The sequence below is a fragment of the Heliconius melpomene genome, chromosome 3 (assembly GCF_056956725.1).
Source record: "Heliconius melpomene rosina isolate 202511_hmr_F chromosome 3, ASM5695672v1, whole genome shotgun sequence".
In the NCBI taxonomy this organism is placed as follows: Eukaryota; Metazoa; Arthropoda; class Insecta; order Lepidoptera; family Nymphalidae; genus Heliconius; species Heliconius melpomene.
Genome location: NC_140391.1, coordinates 1,109,703 through 1,134,264, shown reverse-complemented (window position 1 = coordinate 1,134,264; position 24,562 = coordinate 1,109,703). Strand labels below are relative to the sequence as shown.

Sequence of the window (24,562 nt, the reverse complement as noted above, 5' to 3'; positions counted from 1 at the left end):
TATAGGAACTTATATTGTAAATATACGGGGCTCGTAACAAAATGACTTGACGTGGCGTTAAGTTCCGCCACTCAAAATGTCAAACTGATGTCTCGAAAATTGGGCATAAATTGTAGAACGAATTGCTTTACAGTATGAAGCTAAAATGAATTTGGAAATGTTGGAAATGAATTGGCGGCCCGCCACTCAACAAGCAATGCCTCCAGAATTCAGTGGAAAATGGGGGACGGAAGTGTCTACTAACACTAGGTTAACAACAACTCAATACGAGCAGACAGAATAAAACTAATATTTTAGAAGACTAACATATTAGTTTACATTTATTTGTTTACATTTTTTACGGAGAGTAACAGTTATTTTTCTTATATATGTATTTGTTGAAATAAGTAGAGACATTAAGACATTTAATTCCCCAGTTAAATGCCACAATTTATAAAAGAAATGTGCTTCTATTTCATATCTAACATGCACGTGAAAATTTAAAAGTAATAAACTTTCCCACAGTTTTGCATTACTATGCATTTTATTTGCATCTCAAACGAAAGTTAGTTTATTTTGAAAATAAATATTATAATACAAAGGTATATTTACGGTAGAAACAATAGAGATAGATGTATTTATTAGGTTATTGCATCGTGTTGATCTATGATTATATTTCAATTATTTACTTTTTCCCACTACGTAGGTAAAATGCGGCGTTAAGTTTCACCATTCAATACGTAATGTCTCGAAAATTGGCAACGGAGTGTTTTTAAACCCCCATACTACTTCTTATTGAGAAAACGTATAAATATTTGAACGTACCGGGATTTGAGCCCACGTCTGTTGGAACTGAAGCTCGGAACAATTAAGCCATACGTTATCATCAAGCTACATCGAAATTCTTATACGCTTGTTGTAAGCATATTTATTTTGTTAGCATCTCTGTAGGGAGGTTTTGACAAATTATTTTTAACATTAACACTCGTAGGTTCCCTCTACCTATCCTGTGGAAAAAAATGGAATGAGAGCACATGAGTATATGAAGGTAGTATATTGTGAGGTATCGCATGAACTAAGTTATAATTCAGTTAAGACATCCAACTCTCTTCAAGTCGGACTCGTAACGAACACCAATTGAATTACTCTTTGTTACATACATATAAGCTCAACGATATAGTTCGTTGGTAAAGTGTCACAGATTCTGTGCATGAGCAAGACATGAAGAGTATTATAAGTCAGATTTGTAAGCAAAGGATTATAGAATTAGGAAATATATTATTTATTTTTTATCACCTTCACGAACATACCGCACACAGCAGAGAAGGCAAAGAGAACCTAGTGTTAAGAATCGCGAAAATCAAAAAAGATATTTTACTTATAACGTATAAAGATTAAACGTAGCGATATTTGAACTTTCGAGCTCTTCGAAACTGCCCGAGTAGATGAGCTTGAACGGTTTCAAAAAGGCGCTGGGGTCTAAAAAGTATATTTTCATATAAAAAATAGTACATTGATATAACGGCTTCCCGTATAACTTAAATCCGTATAAAGCTCCATTCGTTATTTCCGTAAGAAAGTTTCTTGAATGAAATTATTGAATAACTTGCTGCTACTTTGCTTTTTAAAAATATATTGTATTTTAATGAAAATTTCAAAATAGTTTTAAAAGTCCTCTTGACTCTCTATACCAGCTCCTCGTACGGCAGTGGTAATAATATACTTCAAGGCATAATTATTTTGGAAGGCAGCCAAGACTAATCTAAGAATGAAGATACACATTTAGGATCGTTCACACTATCGACAAGAGTAAAAAAAAATACTAATTCATCTTTTGTCGCGTAGTAGGAGTATACAAAGAAAACTTAGTGTCTTAGAAGAATTACTAAAAGAAGATAGAAAATCTAGTGTCAAGAAATTACGTTTATCACTCTCCGACTGCACTGGCGGCGTCACACCAGCAATATTGCATAGTGTCTCAATATTGACCATTAATTATTTTCAGTCTCCGTTCAATTCAAAATTCTAATATACTATTTCTGTTTCTGTCATACACTATTTCCCTAAAATTAGTAATTACTATAACAAATAGAATTCAAACAACAACAATTAGAATTAAAACAAATCTTCTTGTTTCAACTGCACCACGAATGATAAAAACATTTAAAAATCACTAAAATCATATACAAATTCAGTAAAAAAATATTAAGACTTTTATAAATATTTTTTTTATAAAAATATAAATAAAAATCACAATAATCTTTCATCTGTTCCAGCCTAATGGCAAAAATGGTTGTGTTCACAATCGCTCTATTAGGCCGTTCCAAAGATAACTTTAGATTGTGAAATGTTTATTAATTATATATTTTGACTTATATAGGTGATATTGTTATAATACAAAAAAAAATTACTGTACTATTTTATTTTTTCTCTATTTTCATACTTGTACCGGTATTTTGTGGAACAACGGCAAAAAAGTAAAGAGAACCTAGTGTTAACACATTTCGTTTCCTTAATTTGTATTACTTGAGACGGCGCGTCTTATGAGGACTTTCCCTACACTGGAGCTCTAACCATTGATGATAGTGGGAATATTATTTTTTTATATTTTATCAATGCTGAAAAAAAGTTGAAAAAAAGGAAGTGAAATTATATAACTTTCACTTTTTAATAACTAAATAAATCACAAGGGTAATATTAACGCTACACTAGCGCCATCTAAACTTAATGTGGCTTTTAACAACCCTCTCGACTCATACTTCACGTTGAGTTGAGTTGAGTTGAGTTAATAATAGACAGGCTTTCAGGCACAGTCTCGATATAGACTGAAAATGTGTATAGCGTGTACCAAATGTGTTTCAGGTTTCTGTAAAGGCATAAACTGTGTTCATTAGTTAGTGATGTAGTTGTTATCTTCTGTGTTTGTGTTGTTATTAACTTGGGTGGAAAAGTATTTTGTGTTGTTTGGAGATAGAATGAAGGTCTTATTTAAATGAAAGAAGAATGTTTTAAGAGCAAAAAAAACATGAAACACGCAGGTAGAGTTATTGCAGCGACACAGCGTCTGCCTGTAAAACCGGTTTGGGTTTAATTTCCAATCGAAGAAATAAAATGTTTTTATTTCCTCACCTTGGTAAGAAGACAAAGAACTGTATTAAGTTCTGCTACTCAATTCAGTCTCAAAAACAGCGCAGTAAATGAGAAAAATAATGTCCTTATAAAGGATTCCTTCTGCTTTCACTGCTGTATCTGGATACTGGATATAACGAGAAAGTAATCAAAAAGAACTATAAATAGTTCTCTGAGGCCTGTCGGCAGAAAGTAAGGAACGAACGTGTCTTAACGTTCCCAGGTTCCTCTCTCTACCCTGCAATGTAAAAAATAATAATTCCCAGAACATGAACCTCACAGGCAGAAGTTAGTTATTAATAAACAAGCTAATAAAACTAACTATATAAAATCTGATTTATAACTAATATGAGCTTTCAGAAGTCACTAGTTAAAATGCACCGTCGTCGTCGTTGTAACATTACTTTACTTGATTTCATTATATATAGAGCTGTTGCAACTCGGCTTGTTCACTTACTACGTATTATATTGTAATTGATACAAAAGGTTTATGCATTAGTGTACTAATGTAATAAACCTGGTGGTTTATGTTCATGGAAACTGGAAATAATTTTTCAGATTCAATTTTTTTCCTATAATAGACAAGAGAAAGAGAAGCTAGTGTTTAAACACTGTTTCACAATTTCCAAGATATTGTGAATTGTAAAGCGGAACTAAAGGCAGCGTTTTATCTAACATTGCCTGGAACTAAGCAAAGTTAAGTTTGTCAAGTTTGTCGTAAAATAAAATAAGTCCCCGCAATAGAAATTAAACCCATAACCCTTACGTTTACAAACGTAAGTCCCGCTTGTCCCACTCAACCACGGTGGCCTCAAAGACAGTACTTCATTAATGGTTCATTATATTACCATACTAATTCATCCCAAACTAAACTTTTCCCATGGGACCCTTTATTATGATCCTGCTACTAATTATAAGTGAAGTATCTTCGAAACTTTGATAGCTGATTCAGAATTCATAGAGTTGTGAGGGCGAGGCCTAGATTGTTTCAGCGGAGGATTGTAGGTGAAGGACAGTAGGGCTTTTTTCATTTGTATAATTTTCTTCGAGCTTATATAAAAGTTTTTAGTTTCAGTATATAAAAAATAAGTTTGGTTGACTAAAAAGTAGTTCTGTGTAACCTATTCTCTAAAAAATATTATGAAATAACATCAATAAATTTTACTCAAATGGATTTGAACTTTGGTCCATTAAAATGAACAAATATTGCACGGAAAAGCTAACCGCCGTTTTATATACCGATACCAAAAAAATTAAAAAGTATATGTATTAATTTATAATTATATGTATTCATAATAACATTTCCTTAAATAGAAATGGAATCCAAATTCAAAGGGTCCAATACTAGAGGGTGTCTATTTTTCTCAGTTTCTCCGCTTTCCGCTTGAACGTTTAAAGGCGGAACTAAACGCCGCACATTGTCATGCCAGAACAGGGAAATGGTAATAATTAATTTGTAATGATGGGCACCAAACCCATAACCATCACGTTAACAAACAACCACTGCACCATTGTGCCACAATCACTTATATTAAAAACAAAACTTTTGAAGCAGAAAGGACGAAAAATCTACATAGCGCTTCTATTTCAAAATTACATTTGCATTTAACAGGTGAATTTATTACTGCTGTATATTTTTTAATATTCTTTTAAATTGTATGCAAATAATAAATAAAATAGAAAGAAAGTATATAAATTGGAACAGTGTTACGAAATAGTAGTATGTTTTAATTAATTAAATCTTTTTTCAGTTTCTCGCTGTATTCTGTACATACAAACGTATGCAGAGGGACCCTGGGAATCCAGTGTTAAGATCTTCCGGTCTTCGTCAAGACACTTCCGTACCCCACTTTCTGCCAAATTTTCGAGGCTTCGCGTGTTAAGTGGCGGTGCTCAACGCCGCGTTTAATCTCTATAGTTATGATACTAGTAGGTACATATTCTTCTTTATTAAATATTTTATTTCCCCCGACTGGAAATGTGGTATGATAGTGGACGTACCGAAAGAGTTACATAGAGACCGTAGTATTTGGCGCTCCGATCTAGGGATATTGCTTAAATCAAGTAGGAATCAAACTACAACCTTAGCGTTGGCAACCACACGCTTGTACCCCTACACCACGATGGTCCTCAAATCAAGCAATCAAAAGCATTATAAGATAATATTCGCAAACAGGGTAAAGTATCACTAAATTCTCTCTGTCACAGATAAATACAAGAAACAGGCAGAAAAAGAACAGAATATTAGGAAGAGAATATTAGGAAATGTATATACAGAAAAACTCTCAAAAATGATTTTGTTAACTTATTTTTATTTGGATACAAGAAGTCTTATGTGAGCGTCCTAAGAGGCACGTCTCGAGCAATTTACACCACCTTCAAGTAGTTTCTATGCCAAATGTTCTAGCATTATTGGTATTATACAATTCAAATGTAGCCAAAGCAGAGATCGTAAACCTATTTTAAATATGCTCTCGTTTTAACATAACGTCTAAAGTTTATTCTGGTTATGTCATATTGTAAAAATAATAGTATTGTAATAGCTACAATATTTTGAGGTCGTCCTGGCAATGGGATAGCGTCTGACTGTAAGTACAACGTTTATGAGTTCGATTTCCACTTGGAAGAAAAATAATATTTTTACTTCGCCGCTCTGGTTACAAGACTTAGCACGTCTTTAAGTTTCGACACCCAACATGCAATTTTTTGAAAATCGTGATTCGTGGGGAGCGTTGGGAACACTAGGTACCCTTTGCCTACCTTGCTATTTATGGTACAAGGAAAATTTAAAAAAGAAAAATAATGTAAAACGCAATATTGCATCGATGCAAGTCATTTTCAAATCCTGTTCCTATTGATTATTTTTAGATATACTATTTTTTTTATTGTTAATTATTTTCTGTTTAAATTCTAACTATTTTCTCTTTTTTTAATACTTACAATTACCTATTAATCAGAAAATAACTATGGTAATTATAATTAATTTATATTATGAATTCTTTAGAAAAAACAAAATGTAGTTCTTTAATGAATATTCTGAACAAATACAACAAAATGTTCTCCATTTCTGACCAAATGCCTGTACCTTTCTGTATTGGAAGACGTCCAATGCTAAACCTTGGGCTTTAAACCTAGACCTTTACGTAACGTGACCTATTACATTGCGAGACTGAATTTCTAGCAATACTGACTTAAACAATTCTTTCTTTTAACTGAAATAACTACCAGTTTTTTTTGTTCTTTTTAGCCTCGTTGCATCTCGCATATAGCAGGGTAGGCAGAGTCTTTCCTCACGTCACGTCTGTTCCTCAATTGCCAACACATTTGCCTCGACACCAGAACGAAAAATTAAAATATTAAATATTTCATTTCCTCGAGTTCGATTCCTATCAAACCCTAAACCTGCCGCGTTGACATTCCAACTTGTTTGTGCTCGTCTCCTTCAATGGCTTCATACACCATAACACACATTGTTAATTCTATATGATTTACAGATATTAATTTCTTTTTATTCTGCAATTCCATTTTTCATAATAACTTTGAAGATATAGTGGTTTACATCCAAACAATTAACGTGATGTAATAAAGCTTATACCCTTCCTCGATGAATGGACGTTTCAACACAAACATATAAAAATATTCAACACAAAAATATTAAATTCGTATCAATAGTAACTGAGATTAACGGGTTCAACCAAACAAATACTTCAATTTAATTATATTAAATATTAGTATAAAGTATAGATAAGTTGATTTTTTTATAATTAAAAAATCATACATTTCAAACCATCGAAAGAGCTCATGCATAGTGCCGTCAGTTAATTAGCAACCAATCTGTTCACTTTAATTAATCAATGAATAAATTAATGCGTATTAAATTTTATTTCCATATTAATGAAAAAAGTATTTGCATGAGATTTTTACAGTTATATTGGATATATGAAAATTTTAAGTTATTTGTCCTTAGCTATGATTATATCAGCAATTTGTATATAGAAATAAAATGTGTAAAACGAGAGTCACTAAGAAAATAAAATAATATGTATTTACATGAGTAGAATTTACAAAACGCAGCGATGAGTTTTACCACTACAAACAAAACGAACGAACGAAAGCCTACAGAATTCAATGGAATGTGGGGAAATTAAGTATTATAATGAGAACGGAGTGTGTCAACATTAGGTTCCTTAGTGTGGGATCCAGCGTGATGCTAAAAAACTATGACAGGAAAAAAGAGAGTAAAAAGGCACAAAAATAAAAAAAGTAGTACTCTCGAGCGAATCTTGTAGTAAGGAGCTAGTAATTATATTAAACAACACTCTGTCTTCATAAATTTACATACTGGCTGCCTAGCTAGCAGCATGTGAATAATTAACATAGTTTATTTTCATAAAGCTAAAAATTACTATCTTAGTATGTAGTATTTTTATATATTTCGACGTAATTGTCATGTATCTATGCACTTATCTATTTATTTATTTATTTACTTATTTATTTATTTATTTTTATTATGTATGTGTATTCTATGTAGTTTATGAGATAGTATTTATGCGGGTGTATAAATATATATATGATTGATCGCGCCATGCCCTGTCTTTTAAATAGATTCTTCTTAAATTAGGTTGCCTGGAAGAGATCACTTTTAGTGATAAGGCCGCCCTTTCACATTTATTTTTTGTACGTTTTTTTTTTGTTTTTGTTAAATATTTAATATGGTGTGAAATAAAGAGTTTTTATGTTATGTTAAAGTTTACACGGTAAAATATCTAAAAAAAACCATGGTAACATACGTTTATAGTAATAATTATATAATTACACATAGTAAACGCGACATGCTGTGGATTCGATTCCCACACAAGGAAATGAAACATTCAATAACAGTATAGCTCTACAATTCGGCGTAAAATTGGGAACCGTAGTGTCTTATTGGGGACGTAGTATTTAAACACTATGTTTCCAGGTTGCCTCTGCCTACCTTGGTAAATGCGGGATACATATACAAGAAATATGCGTGAAGGTTCACAGTATTCTGGATATATCCAGCTTCACGCACGCAAATAAAATATTATTTTATATAGTTACAAAAATGTATAAAATATCATTTTATATAAAAGAAGTTAATTTTTAAGAAGATCATAAGTCAGAATAAAGGCAAATAAGATGCAAAGTAGATTTCCAAGAAAAACATATCTCGGTAACTAAAACCTTTCACTGGTATTCTGATCTTTTTCACTTTCAACTTTACACGAATTTTCGTTTAAGAAATATGCCATTTAAGTAAAGATGTTAGAAAAAGGTTATCGAATTTTTATTGAATACATTATATTAACTGTATAACCAAAATCTCTCAGAAATCTTTACAAAACAGGTAGGTAAATATATCTATAACGTCCTAGCGAGAGTTTTGGATTCGATGCTCACTCGGGGGAATGAAATGCGTCTGAAGAGTTCGTTTAGTTGAAGGTTTGGGTTGAGGAAGTACTAGTTCGAATCCATTTTTTGTTTTGGGATAGTCTATTTATCGAAGATAGTAAATAATTTCGATTTTATCCAGCACACTTACAGTCAGAATTACTTTATAACGATGGTGATGCTACCTGTCATATACAAGTCTTAGTTATTTTTATTTGACTACGAGAGCGTATTTTATTAGTTCCCCGCTGGTACTGATCAAGATACTTCCGTGAAGGATCATTAAGATCCTCGAGGGAACGGAGTGTCTTAACGTGGCCAGGTGCTCTCTGCATACGCTACTATGTGCTGGATACAGGGTTAAGTTAAAGAAAATATAATAAATAATAACCTAAATAAATAAATTTAAACTTCTTTTAATTTTAAATGATGAGATAACATTTTGATCTTGTAAAAACAGTTTAAATACTGATAAAAGATTATTAAAAAAAACAGTGATTAATGACAATTAACCAATCATTTATCTCATTAATCGACAATTAAACTTATCGTTTTTCGTAAATTAAAAAACATTTTCAATACAATTCATCTCGTTCCATATAAAATAAAGGAATCCCTTAAAACCGAACAATGCTGGATATTATTGTATGTGAAAATCAAACAAAACCCGGGATAAGTCGCAAACAATGGAGCATAAAAGTGAAATTTTTTAAAAATTTAAATTGAACTCTTGATTCAATCACAATAGCAAAAACGGTATTATAATGCAGGGTTATATAAAAAAAAGGTATTTTCTACAAAAAAAATGTACTCGACGAGTAATTTGTAAATGCTTGTTGGCTACAGTTCAAAACTAAAATGTTGTATTTTAATTTGTGTATGTAAATAGGAAGCCAAGTGTCTCATTCTTCCTTTCTCCGCTTTGAATGAAAACTGATCGTTGATTCTCTTATATATTTGGTACTAGTCGTCACCTATAACTTTTTTTAAATGGACTTTCCGGGTGTCTTCCTGATTCCGTAGAAATTTAGCAAAATCCTCTCTATGTACTCAGTAATGGAAGAGGTTTTTTATACCTTTGCTAATAAAAATAAGCTAAAATGTCATAATTCAAAAGAAACCGTCGTGGCGTAGCGGCAAAGCACCTGATTGTAAATGTGACGGTTGTAGGGTCGACTCCAGCTCGGAGAAACGAATTATTTTTAACCGGCTTTTATAAAAGGAGGAGGTTATCAATTCCAGTGTATATATGTAAAACCATATAAAACGTTTCCCACTTTCCGTCGAATTCTGTGTTGAATAGCGGAGTTCCGTGTTGAATAGCGGAGCTCAACGCTGCACTTTTCTTCGACACCGAAGCGAAGAAATGGAAATATCGAAATGGAAATATCGAATATGGATCGAACCCACAACCAGTCGCGACTGACCTCATATATTGTAAAATAAAATATAAATATAATATTTGTAATATTATAAATTAATAAAATTAATGTCATTGCTTATTATCACTTCTAGCAACTTATATATAATTTTGTCATTTAACCCGAATCGTTAAATTTGAGTGGTGCCCTAAAGTGTTGTAATTCGTAACGATCTCGCCGGCAATCGAGAACTTACTGCTGAATTGTTTTATTAATTAAGCCTCCTGTAATAGGAAATTAATACCGATTTTCGATAAATGTAATTAAATTAAGTAATTTAATTTTGTTAGTTTAGTTTCGTGTTTTAATTAGCTATTTTGAAACGTAAAATTAAATATTAAAACAGAGTATCTTAACACTAGGTTCCCTCTGGTTCCCCCTGCTGTGTGCGGGATACAGCGTGAAGCTGAAGCTGAAATATTAAAACAATATTATAATTAAACAAACGACACAAAGTTAAAATGGTTTATTAAAATAATATGATATTTTGTACCCCCATTAATCAGGGCGCAGATTGGCGGCACGAGTTATTTTCAAAGCTCAGCACTGTCGTACACTGATGACTTTATATTTTTTCTCGCAATACCGCGGTTTATCTTGTCGTAGTAGAGCGAGGAAATGAAAGTAATTCATGCCACCAAGTAGGAATTGAACCCACAGCCGTCACGCTTCACGCTCTATAGCTACGCTAGCAGGGTAGGCAGAGGCGAATGTAGCAAGCGCGGCGTTAAGTTCTGCCACGCAACACGCAATGCCTCCAGAATTCAGCGCAGAGTGTGTCTGTTCAGACATTGTATACATTAGGTTTTTAAATTCCCTCTACTTATCTTGCTAAGTGACGAAATACGTCTAATAAAAAGTCTCTCTGCCTACCCTGATATAAATGAGAATTACGTGAGATCAACAAATGTTACTATGCTTTACATATATCTTAACATTAACAAACTAAGGAGAAATCTCTACAGTGTGCGTAACCTCTAACTGACAATGATAAATTACCTATACCTATTTGCTGTATTACTTTCAAAGATAAATACTTTGTCAATTAAACGTTTACGTTAAAATATGTCCTACATTATAATTATAATATTATGAAAGTAATTGATATTCTACTATTGATTGGCCCTACAGTAGCAATGTCTGTCAGTTGGCGCTGGCTATAGGTTCGATTCCCCATTCGAGGACATTTGCTATTTCTTTCTGTTTGTTTTTTAGCTTCGCGCTGAATCCTACATACATAGCAAGGTAGGCAAACTAGTGTTGGGTCACTCTTATTTTTACTCTGCTTCCCACTTACGTAGTACTTTGGCTAGTAACACGTCAAATGACAGTAATGAAAAAATTAAAATTTAATTTCCTGGAGCGGGAATCGAACACACAACCTGCCACATTTAAATATACTCTTGTGCCCGTGAATGGCCATGTATTGGTACATTTAGATATTAAATAAATATAATCAAGCAAAACTTACATGAAATTTCACGAGTTGTAAATTGTAATCTCTTCAAAAGTACCCTCCAAGTACGTTATAACGCGCGGCATTAAACAACTTAATCTCACGAACTTAAGTGAACACTATCATGTAAACGTTTCGAAAAATTTGCATAAGCCCTCTCCGAGTGTACTTGAGTGCATTTAAAACAACCACACCAGGAGGTGCTGGTGACTGATGATGAGCTATGATATTTATAGTAGTAAATACAGTAGTAAAATCTGGAAAGTTCATTTAAAATGTTTTATTTTTAATGAATTTTCTTTATGACGCTTCGCTTCGCTTTTATCTCTTATCCAATCGCGGCCCTGGAGCACAATGTAAATGTGACAGGTTGTGGGTTCGATTCCCACGAGCTCGTTGCTCGAGCATCGAGCTCTCGAGGGAATTAAGCTAAAAAATTGGTGATTTGCTCTAAATAATTGTAAATGATCATTGTAAAAGACTTGAGGCTGATGTGGATATAAAAAGAGATTAAAAATTATTTATTTCCTATTTGGTCTTAAAATATAGTTCACCACTTTCCGCAGAATTCTCAAGGCATTGCTTATTGAGTGGCGGAACTTAGCGCTGCGCTTTACGTGGCCTATAATTTTTAAACATATAAAAGCTTCCATTCAGGAGCCAGGTTTAAACTACAAGACGGGTCTGTATCATGCATGGAGCTGCACGTCTCAATCGTTCAAACATCACATTATGCGGCGTCACGAGCCCATGTCTTAGTTCCTGTGTACTTGTTTACTTGTTACCCTATCCTTGTATTGATAGTTAAGTAGGTCAGAGGAAGTAGGGTACGAAGGGGAGATCCTAGAGTGGAGACAAGTCATTTAGATCACATTTCTAGTGTTTAAGGGTGGATCATCTTGAATCATTTTTCGATATTGCCTAAAATAATTTCTTATATTTTTTGTCTTTTTTAATTGTCGTCACGACGACAATTAAAAAATACTAATATAATAAATTCTTTTTGCTGTGGCAATAAACGAAATACGTGATCTATTCATATTTAGAAAATGTTTAATTTAAAACTATGATTGTTTCATCAAGTTCCGCCACCTACAACAAAAATGTTAAGCAAAAATGATCAACGTAGTAATGCATTACTAGTTTCTTCCTGATTTTTTTTAGCTGTATGTGCACAGACCAAGGAAGCTGAGGGAACCTGGGAACCTAGTGTTATGACAGCCATCCTCCAATATTGCCAAAGCCATTTACCAATTATCAGACCAGCTCAACGGTACCATGATATAACGAGTATATTGCAATATACATATTTATAATTGACAAGTTCCGATCCAAGATTTAGAACTGTGACTAGTAGTTATAGACATAATAAAATCATGTTAAAAATTAAGTAAAAGTTAAACCTAACAACCCAAATGGAGTTACGAAACAATTTTGCATGAGGGAATCTCCATAAAATATCCAAACATTCGAACAAAACACATATTTCATAGATATTTCAGCGTAAAATCATCTTGTTTTTGCTACGACCTCGGGCCCTACCATGTATGTGGGTCATAATCAGAAAAAGTGACCATTTTGTGTCTTTTCTTGTCCCGCTACTTTGAATGCGTTTTAAAAATACAATTTTAAAGATAGCTTAAATATTTTGCCATTTAAGATAAATTTACTTATTAACTTAAAGATTTTTGTAATATTTTAAATGTATTATGGCTAATAATAGTATTTTTTGTTAGTTGCAAAAATCCTTTCAAAATGCTTCCATACAATTTTTCGTGTCCCATTCACCACTTTACTTTTTAAAAATAGATTTGTTACGAATATTTATGGTTTTATTTGATTTCAGATGTGTTTATATTACTTTACATTATGCATAATATTAAATAGAACTACTTTTATTGATATATTATTTAGTAAATAGTATATATTAGTTAAGTAAATTTGTCCCAAAATATTGTCTTTTTGTTACTCAGGGCTAGTAACGTACAATTAAATTATGAACGCAATTATTTTGAATGATATTTAATATTATTTTTTATTGTGGCACCATAATTCTTAAAGTCAATGCTGTCGTAACTACAACCAGTAGTGTTCTCGCAGCAGTTGAGGGGTTCAAATGTTTTAGAGGGAATGCGTGAAATTACATCTCAGGGTTATAAACGGCTTTTATTTTGGTAAGTATTCTATAATTTCGTTTTCTTGTTTATGTTATTTGCGTCTTTTTACAAAATCTCAAAAAAGAACTTCAGTGCTTGCACATGCAACACGTGGCTTATGAGCAAATATTTAAAAAGGTTAGAATTTCTCAGATTTTATTCTCAATTTTGTTATATTTCGTTACGTAACGGAACTGAGAAAATATGAAGCCTAGTTCATAATTACGTTACCATAGGAAGATTATGTATATAAAAAAAAATGCTGGCATATGAAAAAAATAATTAGTGACTTTTGATAACGTGAAGTAACCAAAAATAATGATTTTTAAGTTTTTTGTCTGTTTGCTTGTTTGTTTAATGTGTTTGTGCACGCTTATCTCAGAACGGCTTAACCGATTTAGTTAAAAACATTTTTTTATTCTTCCTGAAATTAGTAGTGATTTTGTAATTTTTTTTTTCTCTGGAGATAGTGCATTAATAAATATGTAGCTCAAGCGGGTGAGGCTTTTATTTAAAAACAAATAGGTTCTGTACTAGACAATATACATGAAATATTATTAAATACCTATTGATAACTATTTTTTATTTTCAGTAAGCGTCATGGCTCCTATGTCAAATGCTGATAGACAAAAAAGATATAGAGAACGTCTTAAACAGACCAATCCTATTAATGAAGATATGCGAAATAAACACTTACAAAGAATTCAACTTAATTCCCGTGATAACGACTCAAATTTTGATATATTTTAAAGTGGGTTTAATTTTATCATTAACTTTGTGATTTCTAACTAGAAATATAAGTTTATTACGTTACGAACTAGCGTTATTATATAGTTAATATTGTCACTTTGTTATGTTTTCTTACATTTATAATCTATTAATTCAACGATTGAATCTTTAAAATTTTAATTTGTGTCTCATTAAATAAAAAAAACCAATAGTTTTATTCATATAATATTCTTATTTTGTTGTGTATAATGCCTTATAACATCAGTTTCGTAACAAACATTATCAGCATTGTTACTTATCAGTTACGTTACGAATTCGAAAATGTCCACTTTTCTGATTATGACCCATGTATGTATGTATGTATGTCATACCTACCTCTATAACATACAGTGTGGGCGACATTAACATATTTTCGTTTTGCATATGCAATGCGGCTAGAATGTGATTTACAAAGGTCATGTGGAAAATAAAATTATACTATGTAAGCGTCGTTCCCTATATTGTATTTAGGTAGCCTTGTCTCTATGACGACGGGAGTAGGTTTGATTATCGGTCTCAATATTTTTTTACATATTTTAATTTTTTTGTGTGAGCCTTACAAAATGCTTCTAAGAAATTCTGTATTCAAATGTTAGAAAAAAATCAAGTAAGAATGATAGTCAATAGGAAGTTTATATTAAAATTAGATTTAAAGTTTACAAAATACAATCAAACTACAGCAGTTATCCCAAAAATTACTCCAAAAAAAAGTTAAAAACAAACAAACAAAATCTCCTCTAAAACCAATGAATTTTATAAAGCAATTTCAGAACTAGCATTTTCATTTTCGTTAACAAGCTACGGAACGGCTTCCAACGGTCAGTACTTAAAATGAAAAACACTCCTGGATAAAAGAGGAGCAGACGTTGAAATAATTGATGCGGGAACCCATTCTGCTATTATGGTCATAATAAGAATACAAGATGCCTCTAATGTACGCAGCAAGTTTTGGATACCATTATATAGCTCGCGATTGGCTGGACCAGTAAAGGTTTGTCATACTGTGCAGATTTTAAAGTACTTTTTTTTTATTTCTACACCTTATTTTGGAAATATCAGGGTAGACAGAGAGACCCTACACGTCGTTTTTTTTGTGATAGTCGTACATAAGCTTGGCATTTCTATTAACAAACAATAGAGACATTACAATGTAATACCTACCATCCCTCTCGCAACTAGTTTTATCGCGTACTAAATAATTTTAAAATAATTATTATACGAACTTATAATTTGTATTCTTGTTTAGTTATATATGTATACAAATAATGTACTTTTCTTAATTTTAAAAAATAACACCAGTCGTGGCCTAGGGGTATAAACGACTGTAAATGCGACAGGTTGTGGGTTCAATTCCCACCCGATGAAATGAAATATTTAAGATTTTCATTTCCTTAGTAATGATGCAAAGCGCGGTGTTGATTTTCACCGCTGAACACGCAAAGCCTGCAGAATTCAACGGAACGGAAGTGTCTTAATATTAGGTTCCCAGGTTCTGTGACTATCCTGCTGCATACGGGGTACTGCGTGAATATAATAAAAACAAGTATTTATTAAACAATTAAAATTAGGCAATATAAACACTTTACCGTCAAGAGTTAAAGGATTTTTTAGGGCTTATCGTGTGAAGAGGCCTTTAAGCAACAACCGGCATATAATGGGGTAATTTAATTTTCTCACTACAGCCAGAAGGCAATACTGAGTGGATACTCCCTGCCAAGAAAGTAGATTTTACCTTCCTATCTCTTTAAATAGTCATTTCTATAAAGTTTTTATCGTTTGTGCGTATTTCGGATTTAAGTATCCGTAACATTTCAACATTTATGTTGGGAATTAGGTCGTTTGGATCCGATAGCTCGCTTGTGCTTCATGGTCGTTTGTAGTGATTGTATGATAAAGAGAGCTGGTCATTTTTTTATATGAAACAGGTTTTTTTTAATAAAGGTAAGAATTAGAATGTCTCTAAAAATACTAAAATGACATAATCTTGAAACATAATTCTACTAGAGCCTCCTCCGAAGAACATTATAAAAAAATATCAGTTTTTAATATGTTTTCCCATGGAACTTAAAGTTACATGTTTTGAGGCTGTTGAGTAATAAAAAGTCCAACCTGGATGGCGAATATCCATAGATAGTTTGTATTGTTTGTCATATGTGCCTGCCCATATGACACACATATGTGCCCATCATAAAAATCATATTAGGTGATTCTTAGATTAAGTAAAGTTTTTGAGTAGATTTTTAAAGGAACCTATTCTCACAAGATTTATTATAGATTAATTATAGATTAATTAGTTGCTTCTCGCTTGATTCTATCATATTAGTTGTTTAAGTTTACGTGTTCATCTTGAGAACATATATATTTTTATATGTAAATCATCCGTAACTTCAAAGTTGAGTTAATATATGCTTACTTCCTTGATTAATTTTAAACATGCAAAACGCGTTTATTTGTATGAATGTAGGCAACTCGTGTTTACTTTAGAAACTGGAATGATTCGTTAGCGAGACTGAAAATATACGAATTAATTTCTTCATAGCGCTCTACACATGGGGGTTAAGGATGTGAACAGTGTTGTCGATACTAATAATATAATACAAGTTTTTTTCTTGTTACACATCATAAACATTTAGAATAGACAGAAGGAATTTAGACCTTCTATCTTTTTGAAGTAATCATTGCGCCGGAGAACAAGCGTGTATGTGGAAATTTAATCATCTATTCGCATCCGATATACAGCAGGATAAGAGGGGCCTTAGCGTCGACACTTCTTTCCTCATTTCCGAGATATTATATGTTGAGTGATAGAACTTAAAGCCAGCTGAACTATCACCTGAGCGAGAATGAAATGAAATGAAAACATTTGATCCCTTTTCGCAGTAGTAATCAACCAGAGCTGAAGCGTTTACAGACACAATTTTGTGCTACATATAAACCACCTTTTCTTTATACATTCGATTATCCGGATTTTCGATTATCCCAACATATCCGAATTCCTTTCGAATATCCTAACGGCTACAATTAGTTCGGTTAATCGAGTTTCTACTGTATATATAATATTTTTTATCGATATATCTATGGAATCCCTATTAGTTGTTAATTTGCTCGCGAATGGCATTAGTGTTTAATTAAAAGTTGTCTTGCTTTCCAGAACATGCGGTTGACACGCTCTTATAAAATTGTACTTGTATGACATTTGATCTTTACACTCTTAAATGATGTCGAGATTTAATTGTTTATTTATACTATACTAATATTATGAAGCTGAAGAATTTATTTATTCATCGTGTTTTATTTAGTTTCACGCTGCATCTCGCATGAAATCTCACAGGAAATCATGGAACCGTAGACCTGAGTATATTTTAAGGTTTGAATGTCAACTCGATATCTCCAAGCGTTCCTGAGATAAAGGCTCTTGACAGACAGACAGACGGACAAGCGGACAGACAACAAAATGATCTTATAAGGGTTCCTTTTTTTCCTTTAGAGATACGTAAGGATAATAGATAAATAATAATAATAGTAAGTACCTGCTACAAAACATAAAAAATATAGTTGTTTTCTGCCTTCAAATTCATAACGACGACAATTTGTGTTTATACAAAGTTTTGGACCAATCCATCAAAGAAATAAAAAAGTTTTATACACAACTTTATTCTTGGAAAAAGGATGATTGTCACTCTTTCCAAGTTCACATCTCAAGAAATCTTTTCTTAAACAATGTGGGCGTGAAAGAAAATGAAATAATATAATTCCCAATTTTTTATTAATTTCCACTTTATGCCAACAAATTGTAAAAATGATAGTGTACTGTGCTTATTCAAGGAAGTGAAGTTTAAGGCCCAAATAATTATATTCTGTAGGGTTCGTCATTACAACCTGGGGCAGATTAGTCATTCTCTCGCCTAAGTTGGAGGCAGTACTTTCAAAATCTACGCCATAAAAACTATTTCAATTATATTTTATGTCAATTTGATTTGTCTTGAAATTTAATATATTGTTTTGGTTTCGGTGTTTCGAACGGAACTCCAACACACAGCAATAGTGTAAATAAAATAATCAATTTAAAAAAGATTTCCACTAAATATTTGTTGACTTGTTATATTCATTGATAGTATGGCAGCCACGACTAATTGCAGCATTGTTTATGATTAAACTATATAAGAGGTTTTTATACTACACCGAGTTCAATAGTATTAGTATTCACTTTATATAATAAAATATCAGCTAGTTTCTTTCACGTCATTTAAATATATAAACATTTTAATATTATTACTATTTATTACGTAATTCAATCCCGTTCCACCGGTCAGTGTACTCCCAATAAAAAGTCTACATTAACATTCGCACGGCGTATAATTCCGTCGATCGGTATTATTTTCTCGTTTTACCAAAATTGTGAATCGGCAACGTCGCAAAACGAATTAGTTGAGAAATTTTAAAAGGATCAATGCCTAATAATCCAATATCGAATGAATCGCCCGTAAATTCGTAACGAACGTGACTTGCATGAGAATGGAGTTTCTTAAGAACACTACGCGAGGAAAGCTTTCTTGACGTGTACAGTGTAATGTGGAACAGATGTTTTGTAAGTCTATACTTATATTGTAGAGCTGAATAGTTAGTTTGTTTGAGAGCGCTAATCCCAGGAACTATTGGTTCCAAATGATATTTTTTTTTTATATCAGGTAGTTATCGTCGTGTTACGATCTAATTCACTGTACCTGCGTTCTGTTGTCACTTAAGGCACTTATAATGAACTCACGTGTCATACACAATCTATTTAGTGGACGTACCCATATGTATAAGCTAGTAGATTTAAAAAGGTGTTATCTTTGTATGGAACGAATCAGCCCTCATGCCTTCTTTGGATAGCTAATATATTGTATTTGGAAGAAAAATCAAGGAGTGAAAGAAAGGGAGTGTCTTGATACTCTTATCTCTTCATGATTTTTCCAATGTAGTAGAGTAGGTTCTCTTAGCTCCACTGTGCGATAAAAGCCGATCAACTGCTATTAAATGTATAGAAATTGAATACAAAACAAATCTATTATTCAAAGTCGACTTAGAACCATAGTTCATAAAGTCGTTATCCAGTAACTAACGTTTGTAAACTAAGTAACGATTGATACATAAGCTTCTAAAGCCTGTGGCTGTGCACGAGCTTTAGTAAATCTAAATCCTCTAGACGTCATAGGATTCTAACATAAAGCCTAAAATAACGGTAATAGGATAGTGTTGTCGATTCTAAGTTGTGACCATACTGTGGCTAACTTTGATAGATAAATTAATAGTATGATCATATTTTTGGTAAATTCAAGTCGTCATGCCATAATCGTATATTATCTGCCTTACAAGACGAAATGGTTGTAGGTTTGATTCCTTCAGGGAATCCTCCCCTCCCCCTTGTACTACTTTGGAAACAAAGTTGAATGCCTCACAAGACGCAATGTCTCCAAAATTGGATATTGCGTGAAAAACGAAGTATTTTAACAGTAATATCTTTCTGCCCGCAATGGTGTGCGGGAAAGAGCGTGAAACTGTTTTATAATCATAAAATATCTTATAATAGCTACTCTGTACATTCTTTCAGTATGCCGTCCTCAGCGAACCGAAGCGCATTCGAGCGGTGCATAATATTATACGTCACATTACTACTATATCATTAATCCTAACCATGACTTGTAGGTTTCAATAATATATAATATGGAAAGGTGTTTCGCGGCAGCTTCTTAGGTCATCCTGAGTTCGAATTAGGTAACGAGGCCATGTCTTCGGGGGAAAAATGTTCGTTGTACCAGTATTAAAAACGTGAAAATTAAAAATTTAAAAATGGAATTTTTAGAACAATTATTAACTAAGTATTGTTATACTTCAAGACTCTCAATGTTCCTTAAAAAAGAACAGCGACCAAATGTAAATGAGATGCGAAATTTTGCTAGATTTTCTTTATTTTTTTAATTGAATATACATATTGTAAGGGTAAAAGGGGTTAGAATCAGTAAGAAATAAATAGAAATCAATAGAATTTAATTTTACAACTAATATCTACTAATGAACATTTTTACCATTCGTATGGATTAAAGTATATTTGTTAATAGATATCAAACGAAAGAATTTCAAAAGCGATGATTTCGCATATTTATTCCTTTAATGGAGTAAATATTGGAAATTTAAAATACATGTGTACTATGAATCTTTTAGGTATATCTGTTTACATTGGTGTTTTATAAATGTGGAAACTAACACATGTTTCACTAACAGTAAATATAGGTAAAATCGGTATAACAAAAAAAACATCTGAGGCCAGAGGCCACGCCTGAGGACAGGCAGGCAGGCCACAGGCGTGCGATTGTAAACATTTTCCCGATTCAGATTAATATTTTTTTAAAGACCAGTATGTTTTTTAATCCAAGGTACATAGTATTGAACGTTCACATAAAATCCAAGACGTACTTTGTCGCATTCCTCACCACCTATGTAGGAAGCAAGGCCTATAACAGTATCGCCGCTAACTAAAGGACTACCTGAATCACCCTGAAAAAAAATAAAATTATTTATTAATTTATAAAGAAACTAGTGTGCCCGGACGCGGCTACGCCCGCGAAAATATAAGCCTAAATAATTAAAATACGTTAAAAAATAATAATAAGTGGAGATTTATTAATAGAAAAAATATCTGAGTAACCAAAATGAACAAACAAAAGAAATAAAAGTAACTAAAGGAAATTCTTAATATTAGAAAAAGTACCTAAGTTTGCCGTGCGCGCGTACTAAACATTTTTCTTAAACATATTAAATAAAATCCCAAATGATTAAAATTACAATATTTTAAGTGTATAACATCGGTATAGACAACCGAATTCAGATAAATTAATTATAAGCAGCAAATAATTACATAAAAATTAACAGTAATTCGAAAATATATAAAAATTTACAAAATCATCAAAGTCATCTGCCCGTTCGCATCGGTCATACTATACCACTCGTAGGGTAGGTCATTTGGAATCAGTGACATCTTAATTATTTATTAGAATGTTATACAGTAAACTATAATTTCCATCAAGATGAAATGCTAAAAGTGACTATTATATTTATTTTCATAAGGATGAATATCAAATTATACAAATCATCTAATTTTTGTTAATGTATACAAATCTATATCGGCGCGCGCCATGTATGCATTAAGCAAACTCACTTTGGGTGACGTTTTCTTAAAACAACAAACTTTGCAAGCCGTTGCTTAGCAACGGGTAGCGGCGATTGTTATTAACATGGCGGAATAAATTGCATGTCAAATTAATTATTTTAATATATTGGTATATATCGAAAATATTACAAATATGAGAAAAAAAGGTATCCTATGTTCATCCCGAGACCCTCAAGTATCTCTATATCAGTATTTTATCACATTTAAATTAGCGGTTTGGGCCTGATTGCGTAAAAGACAGACAGACAGACAGACAGACAGACAGAGTTACTTTCGAATTTATAATATAGGTATGGATTCCAAGTAACAGCAAACTTATCTTTTTGGTGTTATTTGATATTTTTCTATTAGCCCCATTATTTTCAAATGAGAATTTATATACCGAACTGTATATGTATTCTTTTAAACTTACTTGGCAAATAGTAGGCATGTTAGTCTCCCGCTTGGCACATATATTGGTTTTCTCAAGGAACTTGACAGTTTGTCTTCCAAAAAAGTCCAGCACTTTACTTGGTACTAGTTCAATACATTCTGCAGGTGATAACCTAACAAGATCCACTTTTTTAAGTTTCTGAGATATTTTTCCTGTCTGAACACAAGCAAACCAATAACTTTAACTTTATATTATTAATTAACTTTATATTATTTTAAAACAATATAAACCCTGTTTTGGAACTGTCATATATACACTACTGTAATGATTGTGAATTCAATTTTCATGTAGGGGAAACATTATGTATAAAAATTACATTCTACAAGACTACTAAAGCAATGCACTGTATAAGTTTCTTTCACCTTGCCATTTTCTAAAAATGGAAGGACTTTGGTTATCTTTATATCTTAAAATAATATTCAATTAATAAAATTAACAATATTAAACAAAGACAATATTTAACAATTAACATTCCACTAGTGAAAATGTATGTTTAAAAAAGTTTTAATATAAAACCTTACCTCATCTATACCTCTTCCTACAAACAGAATATTTTTATTAAAGCTCGTAGACGTACTTGGAAGCTTGATTTGACCGATTTTTTTCGAAAACGTCAATGGTATAGAGAGCTGTATTAAGGCCACATCATTTAGAGGCAACCCTAAATGTAATTTATAATTCTCATGTATTATTATTTTCTTGTATGGGTATGCTATACTGTTAAAGAAATATTCCCCACCCACAAATAGATAATTCTTCAGTCCAAGGCTAAAACAAACAATTTTTTTTCACGCTATATTCTTTATAAGTTAGAAGGAATATTACTTTATCCAATTTTTGAGACTTTGCGTCTTATGTGGAGGAACGTAACGCTATGTCTAATTATCAGAGTGAGAAATTTTTTTTTCCCCCGAATCGTTATCGAACCAACCGTCGCAATTACAGTCAGACGTGATGCCTCTGGAACTATGTTCAAAGAGAAATATTGACATCAATGGAGGATAATTGAGACATGTTTAATTAAGTGCAATTAAGTTTTACTCAATAAAAATATTTAAAGAAAAGGTGAAATTGTTGTGAATACCATGTATGTATATATATTTTTCTTTAATGTCTTTATCATTGAGGCAATTGTGGCGTAGAAATACAGGGTCTCTCTGTTAACGTGATAAATGTGGGCTCGATTTCGTCTCGTTGGTATAGTCTTTTAATATCCCCATTCTGGCCAAAGATAAAGCGCAGCGGTTAACTCCACCACACGGATGTCTTGAAAATGTCTTGAAAATTGGGGAATGTAGTATTTTCAAAGTTGTAAAACTCTTTGGCTCCCTCTGTCTACCCTCCTATTTGCGGAATACAGAGAGATGCCAAAAAATTTATAATTTAAATTTGAAAAAAAAAATTAATGTAAATATATCTATTTAATACTTACTTAACATCAGAGACACAATGAGCTGCTGTTAAGATCCAAACGTCAGATATAATAGCTCCACCACAGCCTAGGAGTCCAGCGTAGTATGGATGATCTTCTATTCTGACTTCTTCTCCATACAAAATACGTGATTGTATGGAGTGTGCTATAGTACAAAATAAAATATTAAAATTATTAGTCATTGCCCGTTTGTATTGCTTGGACTATAAGACAAGGAATACTCTCATCTTTTCTCGTTTCCACAATACTTTCTAGAAGAAGAACAGAACTTATATACATTTCCTGTGAATGGTACACGTAAAATTTTTACGTGCTAAGTCCAGTAGTTGTGAATGGGCGTTTTCCGTCATTCATAAAACAATTTTCTAAAAAATATGCCTTCTATCCCAAATACCTATTACGAGAAAAGTTTGATTCTTTGTCACATTATTATTATGTTTCCCATATTTACTATTTTAAATGGAAGGTACAGCGCGAAGCTAATAAATTAATTATAAAATATAGTGCACATTAAAAAGAAACTCACAGTCATAATCCGCCAAAACAGAAATGAATAAATAAAAGAAAAATAACGCGAACATTTTGTCGTCCACTCTATTAAGTATTAATAAGAAATGTATGACCAATGAATATTACTTATTTATTATATATTTGTTAGGAAAATGCCTTTTGATGATAATACGTCGATGGGCATTCTGAGAATTTGAAAAGTGATTTAAATATTATAATGATTTATTTGTTTACACTTTGTTGTGCATACCTGAGATTTTACAAACAATCGTTAAATATTTTAAAAATGATATGGTTTTACAGTTACACTCCGTGCCACGACTTGCCTCTATATGAAACATATGGCCATAATTATAATGCAGTTAAAACGTGACACTAATTTCATGATTTAAATCAATCAAGTACATGAACGGTTTTATAAGTTGAAAAGAATAGAAGAGATCAGTATTCACTACAAATTAATTAAATTATGTTAAGTTTAGATAATTCTCTTATGTATTTTTTATTATTCGGGCTAATTCGCTAAGTACCAATCAATCTAATAAAAGTTCTCTATCATAATTATATACATAAGAAATTAAAGCGACTGCTACTGACAATTTTTTTTTTGTTTTATATATTTCTATAATTATTTTTTTTATAATTGGTCTTTAATT

At 32.1% G+C, this 24,562-nt stretch overlaps 1 protein-coding gene across 1 annotated transcript; it reads right to left on the bottom strand.

Moving 5' to 3' along the window:
* Nucleotides 1-20,664: 20,664 nt before the first annotated feature.
* LOC146539790 (brachyurin-like) lies at nucleotides 20,665-24,060 on the bottom strand. The gene is made up of 5 exons (XM_085207797.1): nucleotides 23,923-24,060; nucleotides 23,397-23,541; nucleotides 22,486-22,732; nucleotides 21,944-22,120; nucleotides 20,665-20,858 (listed from the first exon to the last, which is right to left on the bottom strand). Exons 1-5 carry the CDS (start codon nucleotides 23,975-23,977, stop codon nucleotides 20,709-20,711), a joined length of 774 nt encoding a protein of 257 aa, XP_085063923.1. The 5' UTR covers nucleotides 23,978-24,060; the 3' UTR covers nucleotides 20,665-20,708.
* Between the last annotated feature and the right edge of the window lie 502 nt (nucleotides 24,061-24,562).

Bases quoted from the DNA above. Each gene is read 5' to 3' on its own strand.
- LOC146539790 (XM_085207797.1), bottom strand. From the start codon at position 23,977: ATGTTCGCGTTATTTTTCTTTTATTTATTCATTTCTGTTTTGGCGGAT. The intron at 23,542-23,922 runs GTGAGTTTCTTT...TTTGTACTATAG, and splicing joins TGTTTTGGCGGATTATGACT to CACACTCCATACAATCACGT. The intron at 20,859-21,943 runs GTAAGTTTAAAA...ATTTTTTTTCAG, and splicing joins ACATGCCTACTATTTGCCAA to GGTGATTCAGGTAGTCCTTT.